General features: G+C 36.8%; 2 protein-coding genes across 2 annotated transcripts; both read left to right on the forward strand.

Annotated features, from left to right (window-relative positions):
• The first annotated feature begins 751 nt into the window (after positions 1 to 751).
• hoxd11a (homeobox D11a) lies at positions 752 to 5,940 on the forward strand. The gene is made up of 2 exons (XM_037788896.1): positions 752 to 1,778; positions 2,642 to 5,940. The coding sequence occupies exons 1-2, from the start codon at positions 1,166 to 1,168 to the stop codon at positions 2,875 to 2,877; spliced, it is 849 nt and encodes a 282-aa protein (XP_037644824.1). The 5' UTR covers positions 752 to 1,165; the 3' UTR covers positions 2,878 to 5,940.
• Positions 5,941 to 7,130: 1,190 nt separating this feature from the next.
• Positions 7,131 to 10,027, forward strand: hoxd10a (homeobox D10a). Its single transcript, XM_037788899.1, has 2 exons — positions 7,131 to 8,005; positions 9,050 to 10,027. Exons 1-2 carry the CDS (start codon positions 7,183 to 7,185, stop codon positions 9,316 to 9,318), a joined length of 1,092 nt encoding a protein of 363 aa, XP_037644827.1. The 5' UTR covers positions 7,131 to 7,182; the 3' UTR covers positions 9,319 to 10,027.
• Positions 10,028 to 10,297: the final 270 nt, after the last annotated feature.

A 10,297-nucleotide genomic window follows, 5' to 3' on the forward strand; every position in this document is an offset into this window, starting at 1 on the left:
AAATGTGAACTTCAATGTGTCAAAACCTACACTGTAAAAAAAAAAAAAGTGTGAAAATAACGGAAATTTTCCTGCAGCAGGGGCGCCAAAAAATGTCTGTTAAAAAACTGTCTGTTAATTAACATAAATAAACTGTAAAAAAAACAAAAAACAACCAGTAATAATTTTTATATAATTAGCCTTTATTACTGTAATATTACAAGAAATATTTTACTTTTAACATATATTTATTGTTAATAAAATCGTAAATCTAAGACCATTTACATATAAATCACAAATGAAACATAATACACGTAATTTTACGTTGCAAAACCCAAATTTACATTAACTCTCAGAAGTTTTGCTAAAAAAAATCTGTACTTTTACAAGAAATACTTTTAGAATTCCATGAAATCCTTTTCTTCTAACATAAATCAATATTTATAAATAGAGTCATAAACATCTAAAAAACAGAATAATTATCTTTAAAAATGATCAAGAAAAAGCTTAAATCCAGATAATAAGGACTGTGATTACAAAAAAATACTGTAAATCTAAGACCATTTACATATTAATCACAAATGAAACATGTCATTTTTACATTTTTTTCTGTCATTTTTGAAATACAGAAAAAAAAAAAGAAAAATTTCTTGAAAAAAACTGTAAAAAAAAAATGTTTTTTTTTTTTTTTTACAGTGTAACTGTTGCTGCAAACTCACTATAATCCAAAAGTGCGCACAATCTATTGACTGATTGAGCGCTTGCTGGGTGTCATTACATTGTCATTAAAACTCTGAAGACGATGCTGTAAAGCTTTCAATTAAATATTCCAGCGGTGGTTTGACAAATGTATTTTTCCGTGAGCTATAGGAGCAAAGGAGGCTGGAGAGGAGTTTCCTCCTGCAGACAGGGAGCCAATGGAGACTCTCCAATGCGCTCACATGAGTTCCTCCGGTCAGTTTTTTAATGACTGATATTGATGTATGGTAATTCCTTTGGCTTGGATCACATGACACAATTACCTCAAGAATCGATCAAGATGTATTGCAGGTCTGCCTACGTTTCCGATTTTCTCTCCTGCATGGCGAGGTCTCTGGTGCTATAGAATAGATGGACAAAGTTTAACGCACAAAGCTGCAAAAAAAAAAATCCTCTCCTCCTCTTGTTGCAAAAGAGGAAAAAGATTATGACGGAATACGATGATCGCAGCTGCGCGTCAAATATGTATTTACCGAGCTGCACTTATTATGTCTCGACGCCCGATTTTACATCAGTCTCCTCCTTTCTACCGCAGACCACTTCGTGTCAGATCAATTTCCCCTATTCTCCCAACATAGCCCATCAGGTCCAACCTGTTCGAGAGGTCGCTTTCAGGGATTATGGACTGGACCATCCCAGCAAATGGCACTACAGGGGCAATTACGCGTCTTACTACTCCACGGAGGAGATAATGCACCGGGACTTGATCCAGTCGTCCTCCAGCACCAGCAGCAGCAGCACTAGCAGGGCGGATTTGCTTTTCAAAAACGAGTCCCTGTACGGCCACCATGCAGGGACCAGCTCTCCGTGCGGTTTCTTCAACGGTGTGGGCCGAAATGGGGTTCTCCCTCAGGGCTTTGACCAGTTTCTGGACTCGGACAAGACCAACGTGGAGCTCCACAAACAAAAGACAGACTCTGCTGCTGCTGGAGATGCTGAGAATACCAATCAGGCTGCAACCAAACTGGAGCAGCACAAAGCTGACGTCGACGAAGAAGAAGACTCATCCTCCAACTGTGGAGACAAGAACAACCAACAGAGTAAGCCTATTTTTTTTTCTTTTGTTCTTGGATATAAGGTGTGCAAAGTGAGACAATAGAGAGTCTAAGAGCATGCACTGTGCACCATGGACACAGTGCACGCTCTATAGACTCTCCATTGGCCGTCTCCAGTCCAGGGTTATGTGGCTCTTTATAAGCATGCAAAAGCTTTTTATATCCCTATAAGATTTAGTTTACGGTTGTAAAGGTATTTTACAATGGGAAACCGTTAACTTAACCGTACTTTTAAAGGTTGCCCTTGTGTCTGATAACAAGACTGGAAGGAGTGCTGGAAGTGATTTGTATTGATAGGAAAAATGGTTTTATTAAAGTTTATTTCATATGTTTATAGGCAATGATGTGCAGGTATAAAGACACTTTAAGGGAATTTAATAGTCTTAGCTAAATATGCATACAAATCACTGCAGTGTATAAGTTTATTTTAACGCACGTTGTTGTTGTTTCTGTCATTGTGTGTGTGTGTGTGTGTGTGTGTGTGTGTGTGTGTGACGCAGAGAGAGAGGGCCTTTGTGCATAAATAAATAATTAAATAAATATCTGTCAATATCTTATTTTTGTTTATATCTTATTTTGTATATTGGTAGAATTTACATTTTTTTTATTCTTATTTTATTCTAACTTGTTTATCTATTATTTTGTTATTATACTGTTTAACTTGCACCAACAACACCAAAAGCAAATTCCTATAGTGTATACCTCTCACACCTGGCAATAAACACGATTCTGATTCTTCTGATTCTGATTGGACCTGTTAACTGCATTATAGTCTAAATATCCAGGACTTCTTCTTCCATCTTCATTTATTTTCCTCCCCTTTTTTTCTTCTTCTCTTCTTGTTGCAGGTTCATCGACCAAGTCCAGGAAGAAGAGGTGTCCTTACACCAAATACCAGATCCGAGAACTTGAACGAGAGTTTTTCTTCAACGTGTACATTAACAAAGAGAAGCGGCTCCAGCTGTCCAGGATGTTAAACCTGTCCGATCGGCAGGTGAAGATCTGGTTTCAGAACAGAAGGATGAAAGAGAAAAAGCTCAACCGCGACCGCCTACAGTATTTCACTGGGAATCCTTTATTCTGATACCTGACATATAGTTACACACACACACAGACACATACACACACACACACACACACACACACACACACACTGGTCCCTGCAGCATCACCCTGTTTTTTTAAACAGTTTATTTTACACAAATCTGGCATTTGGAAAACAAATCTGCCATCTTTTTTCTCTTTTTTTTACAAACAATTTCTGCATTTATTTATTATTTTTGTTCATATATTTTCACATTATTGGCAACCAATATTCCAGCAAAGCGCGCTAAGTGTGCTTCAAAATTATTTATATCAAATATATTATGTAGGCTTCTTCCTTATTGTGTAATAATGTCCATTTATAAAGACGCATGTATACTGCACGTTGTGGTGTGAAATAAAAAGTAGACACGACAAATGTTGTATCATATAGTCACGAAAACTTGTCACATGAACTTAACCAAGTCCAACACACAGGAGAAAATTATTTTTTTCTTTTTCCTCAAGATTCATCAATGAAATGAGAAATTTGGCGCTTGTTAGGCCTGTATGGTCCCGTTATTTCCTCTGCTTTCAAACACTGGATTGTTTACTAAACCTTGAACCGTCTAGACAGTATAATAAACCTAGCTGTAAATGTCTAAATAGGGGGCTATTGGACTTTGGTGTCCCAACCCCCCCAGACCACAGGATGCTCTTTCCTGTCTCAAAGTGGTTTCACTCCAGGCTACAAATGTGATTTTCTGTGCATCCAGTCCACATTTAGCTCCTTTTCACATCACTTGTATAATGGTAGTTAGTTGGGATACAATGGAGGGATATTCTAACGACGACCGCTATATGAAAGGATGAGTACATTTTCAAGTTTATCTGCTTTTTCTATTATTCTCAATGTGGATTTTTTGAGGCGTCTAAATCTTCTGCGGAGGAGAAAGATTTCCAATTGTTGGCGAGAAAAAAAAAAGCACGTTTCCATCTTGACTTAATGCAGGTGAAACGTTTCCATCTTTGTGCAGCTCCACTGCGACGACACTATATAGTACCATGCTTCTACATCATAGTGTGCTATCTATTTTTGTAATTGGAGTAAATAAACGCATCATTCCACACAAACAGTCGCTTTATTGATCAATAATGGGATCATTTTCACTTTAGCTCTGCAGCAACAATTCAGCATCCTTTATGAAAAAAAAAACAAAAAACATTTTTTATTTCATTTGTGATTCATCACATCTCCAGTTATTTCCCAAAAAGGCTATTAGAAAACTGAGGTTTCATTAAGCGTTTAATTGGGTTGTCATCATGTCCTACAGTGAAATCACATTACCAACTGTGTTGGGTGTTTCACTCTCTGCTTCCTGCTGTATCCACATGAGGGCAGACTTGCAGCTTTGGCTGAGAGTGGAAACGCAGAATTGAGCCAAATTTAACATCTAAGCTGCATGGAAATCATTCAATGGACGAATAATCCATTTAACACAGGTTTTAGTTTACATTTTTATTTCAATTCTAACATACAGTGGCCCGAATTGTGTTGTTTTCAACAGATAGTAGGCCTACTTTTTATTTTTATGTATTTTTTATGTCCTATCACTTTTTATTTTATATCAAACCAACTGTACAGGCTATACAGCTTCTTTCAGAAAATACCAGCACAGTTATAATGTTAATCCTCATTATTTATTTCACTCAGTTCTCTGTTTAATTGATGCAACTCCTGCGTCTTCCAGACGGCAACTACATTTACAAGTCATGTTCAAGTGTTTCGAAAGGACAGACTAAATAGATATAATTCTACTTTTGTCATATGAAGCTTTAAAATACAGACTTCGATCTTCACCTGAACGCCGCACAACCTTACAGGCCATTTAAATGTGTCTCTATAGACTCCAGATATTATGACATTGTGGGGGATTATTGACGTAAATGTGCTTTACTTTTCCTTTCATTTAATTTCACTTTGCAGCTGTATAACTGTTAAATCATCGTTTATCTGCGTCTGGCTATTTGCTTTTAAGAATATAAGAGTTACTGCAAAAAAAGGACAGAGATTTTGCCTGTAATTACAACAATATTGTCCTTTTTTTCGAGCACCTCTAGGCCTACCTTTAGGCTGTATGTTTTAGTTTTTGTATACTCTACCCTTACGTTTGTAATATCACATGGCTCTTCTGGTGTTTGCTTTAAATTATTATTATTATTATTATTATTATTATTATTATTATTATTATTATTATTATTATTATTATTATTTCATAACCCGAGGTCCAATTTGTTTTTCTACATTTACGGTACTTGTGTAGCCTACATTTTGTGTGCATATGAATTGTTGATTATACCTGAAGAATATACTCGCATATTAAAGTTTTTTTCAGTTCAGTGCGTCCCATGATATGCAAAATAGACTTATCTGTTTGAGCAATTGTCATTATTCGAAACATGATTATTAAAACAAAAATGATGTCCGTGTTGTCTGAGTTATTTTTTTTTCTTCTTCCTTTAAAATAACTGAAGGTGGTATAACAATGAATGTATTTCTTATTTTCTATTTTTTTTTTTTTTTACACATATTCAGTGATTAAATTTGGGTTAAGAAGCCTTTATTTTGTTTGTGAATCCTGTGATGTTGAGATGATTTGCATAGTCTATTATATGCTTATTTACAACCAACTGTAAATATCTAAAACTCAAACACGTTGAAGGATTATTTAAAGCTTGTCGCATAAATACCAAAGATATGATTATTACATGCTGCATTTATTGAGCTTTGTTTATTTGTGAAATACCTGTAGGATCGTTGCTAGTTGTGGCCTGACTTCAGAGTTTCGGTCGATGGTTATTTTCAGGTTCAAAGTGTTTTTTTTATTTTGTCCCCTCCTCAGTTTAACAGGCACACTTTATCTTGCACACATTTGCATTTGACTTCCTTGCAGACAAAAACAATGGAGCCCTGAGCAAAAATAATCCCCAGACTGTTCACACCAGCCAGGTTTTTTTATTTTCATCGGACATCAGAAAAATACCTGTGGAAAAAAATGTAAATAAAGATAATGTGCTTAATAATCTGTGCAAATAATAAAGGACACTTTTCTATCCGTCTTAATTAAGTGGGAGTTTATTTGAAAGGTTGCAGGATTATAATATTGACCTTCATGCGTACAGACAGAGCTTCTTAGCTATTTAAATGTGTGAATGATGGACACATTTTGCCTTCTAGATTATTTATTTTTACATGCTGATATGCTGCATGGAATCTAAATGTCCTTACATGTATTTTATTTATTTAACCTTTATTTAACCAGGTTAGTCCCATTGAGATTAAGAACCTCTTTTCCAAAGGGAGACCTGCATGGCCAAGACGGTCAGCAGCAAGAACACAAAGTTGCAGACACAAATAGAGATAAAATACAATTCACAAACACTGAAAGCACTAAAATGTGCATTAAAAGAGAACTACATCAAATGTTTTGGGTGTTGTTTGATTGCAAAATAAATCAACAGGAAGATGCAAGAAATAAAACAAACCCTGAAATAATTAAAGATTGACAGAGCAAACAGTATATTAGCAATGTGCCATCTTTATTATGTTATCCATTCTTATATTAACTCCAAAAAATATTTGACACACTTAAATGTAAACAGTTAATGTGGACACTGTTGTCCAAAAATAACAAAAACAAAACACCATTATATTCAGTAGAGATGGTAACATTTCTCAAACCCTTAAATAATTAAAGATTGACATAGCAAACAGTATATTACCAATGTGCCATCTTTATTATGTTATCCATTCTTATAATAAATCAAAAATATTAACACAGTGAAATGCAAACAGTAAATATGCACACTGTTGTCCAAAAAAAAAAAAAAAACAGCATTAAATTCAGTAGAGATGGTTACATTCTTTCACAGTCTGCAGTTGTCGCCTATGCGCCATATAGGCATTTTACGCACACATACACACTCCTTTTCCTCAGTCTCTCACACAAAGAAACACACATCCTTTGAAGCATTGAACTCTTTGAAGACATTTCATAGTACTTCACTTGTTTGCAAACGTGAAATCCAAACGAAAGTGTGCTATTTTCCCACTCAAATCGTCTTTCTTTTTTTTTTTTTTAAATGTGATTGTTTGGGTTGAACAGCCTCGGTTAAGTCTGCAAAACCAATTTCAAGTCCGTGTTGTAGGTGTCGCTGTTGACCACGTCTGCATCCGCAGTGCCAGTGAGTGCGCACACAGAGAGAGGAGGCTGCGTCTCAAGGCCATTTTCAAATCTCATTGGTGGGTTTGTCATGTGGTCTGGGATGGCATCCTGACTTACACGGAGATTGTTTTTTCCTAGATATGTCATCTTACAAAAGGGACATCTCTCTCCTCCTTAAAGAACTTAACCCTAACCCAAAAATGTCCTTCCCCAGTAGCTCTCCTGCGGCAAACACATTTCTAGTGGACTCTTTAATTGGTGCTTGCAGGTCGGACAGCTTTTACTCCAGCAGCAGCAACATGTACATGCCGTCTGGCTCAGAAATGGGAACTTACGGAATGCAAACCTGTGGACTCCTGCCGTCTTTCGTGCAAAAAAGAGGGGAGGTGAACCACCACCAAAATGTGGGCATGAATGTCCACTCGTACATACCTCAAATAGACTCAAACTGGACTGATCCGAGCAGACCCTGCAGAATAGAGCAGATGTCAAACTGTACATTCTCACAGAGCATAAAGGAAGAGAGTAACTGCTGCATGTACTCTGATAAGAGAGTGCAAAAAGTCAGCTCGACAGATGTCCCAGCTTATTCTAATGTTATTTCCGAGGCTTGTCCTGTCGATGGTCCAGAGATCCCGGTTCCAGGGTATTTCAGACTGAGCCAAACTTATGCGAAACAGCAGGAGAACTACTGCCATGCACCTCCGAGTCCAAACCCAACACTGCTGCAGCTCAAACCGCAGCCCTCCTCCAACAACTCGGTGCCTGCAAATTTCGCAGAGGTGGTGGAAAAGAAAAGTGAAGACGACGTCAAGCAGAAGAACCCCGAGACCTCAAGGACACCGGTCCCTGCAGCAGCAGAAAGCCCGGATCCCAAGTCCAGCAGCTCCGGACTGGAGAAAAGCTGCTCCATGGAATCCGCCTCTGTGTCCAGTCCTGAGCTGCTCCACAAGGAAGGCAAAGGTGGGTTGGCTACACAATGAAAAGCTTTTTATCTTGCAGTGCTGTGCTGAGAAGGCTCCAGCATCATAAAAACCAAAGTATAAAACACAAACAACCCTAAAGTCGTAATGTTTAATGAGAGTCTTTCTCAGGTTGCAGTAATGGGCAACAGAGAATGGTTTTACCATCATGCAGCATGCACACTGTGTGTTGCCATTTCCTCACATATTTAAATGCAAGTAATGTGCAATTTAAAAAACAAAAATTCACATTATGTTGCTTTGTATTTTGCATTGTTTTTAGAACTTGAAATGGCATTAGTGTTGCATATAAATGCTAATTAAATAACTCCAGGAGCTTCTTAAATTGGTGCATTTTGTAGCTCCATGCGTAATTTAGTTGAGTCTTTAACTAGAAAGTGACAAAATCCCATTATGTTGCTTTTATATTTGCACTCTTTTTTTCAGAACTTGAAATATGCATATGTGTTTGCATATAAATGCTAATTAAATAACTCCAGGAGCTTCCAAAATTGGTGCATTTTGCAGCTCCATGCGTAATTGTGGATAGTTGAGTCTTTAAGTCAAGTCAAGTCAAATTTATTTCTATAGCACATTTAAAACAACATGAGCTGACCAAAGTGCTTTACAGACATAGTGCAGAATAAAAACAGGTCAACAGAGCAGACAACAAAAGACAACTTTAACTAGAAGGTGACAAAATCACAGTTTGAAATGCTTTTTTTTTAGTTGCTAATTTTAACAATTTAATCAAACATTTTAATGCATTTGAAAGCTTTCATTAAATTAATAGACTTTTTGCTCATCATGCTTCCAGCTGTATCAAGATGTGTTGTCCTATGGCGCGCCGTTTGATCATTTGGGGGTTTAATTTCATTTCTATTTTATTAGTGGTTGTCATGTACGTGACTAATAACACCCCCTGCATTTTATTTATTCTGGGAAATGATTTATTTCCCAGAGGTAAAATCCAAAAAGCAGCAGGTGAGAGTTTTGTTAAAGCTTGAATCACTGAATGTGTCTTCTTGATTTGAATCTTTCTCAGACTGCGACAGACCGACGAGCAACTGGTTAACCGCAAAGAGTGGGAGAAAGAAAAGATGTCCCTACACAAAGCACCAGACCTTGGAGTTGGAGAAGGAGTTTCTCTTCAATATGTATCTGACCCGAGAGCGCCGCCTAGAGATCAGCAGAGGCGTCAACCTGACCGACAGGCAGGTCAAGATCTGGTTTCAGAACCGCAGGATGAAACTGAAGAAGATGAACAGAGAAAACCGCATCCGAGAACTCACCTCAAATCTCACCTTTTCGTGAGCTGTGCATGTTATATATCTGTGGTTATAGAGCGTCTTTTTTTTTTCTCTCATGTTCAGTTTGATGCTTTGGTGGCATTAGACGTTTATCTGCAATTTCAACGAAACTGTGACTATATATATATATATATATATAAATATATATATAAGCCAATTTTAGTACTTTGTGTGTGTCGTCGTGTGTTTGTTTTTTATTTTATCACAGGGTAACACTTTTTTTGGTCTTAAATTATTGGAGATTTCTTCTAGACATGGATGTCCTATTGTGTCGCCGAGCTGTTTTGGAAAAAAAACTCTTTATTTTCAGTCATGAAAGCACATTTATTGTCGTGTATAGTGCAACATTTGTTTTACAGTATTTGCTCAGCAAGTGAAATGTGTTTCTATGGCTGGAAAAAAAACGATGTTAAATCTGTGAATTTCTTGCATGTTTGTGCATGTACCTTGCAATAAATTGTCAAATAATATCGTTTTGTGTTGTGCTTATGCTTTTCAAAGTCTCAAAGGTTTACAATGATCTCAGTTAGCGCTTATTTGCTTTGACGCAGGCATTATTATAGTTTGCGTAAAATGGTCATGAACAAGTGGGGAAACAAAGAAAAACACATTTTCTAAACGAGCCTTTACTGCAAGAAAGGAAATAGTGTTCCAGAAATGTTCCTAATGTGTTTCTAATTTAACTCAATTAGAGCATAATTGTTTCTAATTTCAGCTGGCTGTGAGCCTGCAAGCTTAAAAACATGAAAATATTTAGTTTGTGGTTTACCCAGCACTTTTAACACATGCGGTTTTTAGTTGTTGGGATACAATACCTAGCCTATTATTGCATGTTTTTAAAAGATATACCAACACCTTTAAGATAAACTGAAAACTAGAGTGATATTTGTGAATTTAAGCACAACAAACTAAATCTAAGATGACAAAAATGTCCCATGCAGCCTCTCTTGTGTAGAGAGACTATAATAAAAGGCGGATGTCTT

The sequence above is a fragment of the Sebastes umbrosus genome, chromosome 13, assembly GCF_015220745.1.
Source record: "Sebastes umbrosus isolate fSebUmb1 chromosome 13, fSebUmb1.pri, whole genome shotgun sequence".
NCBI lineage: Eukaryota > Metazoa > Chordata > Actinopteri > Perciformes > Sebastidae > Sebastes > Sebastes umbrosus.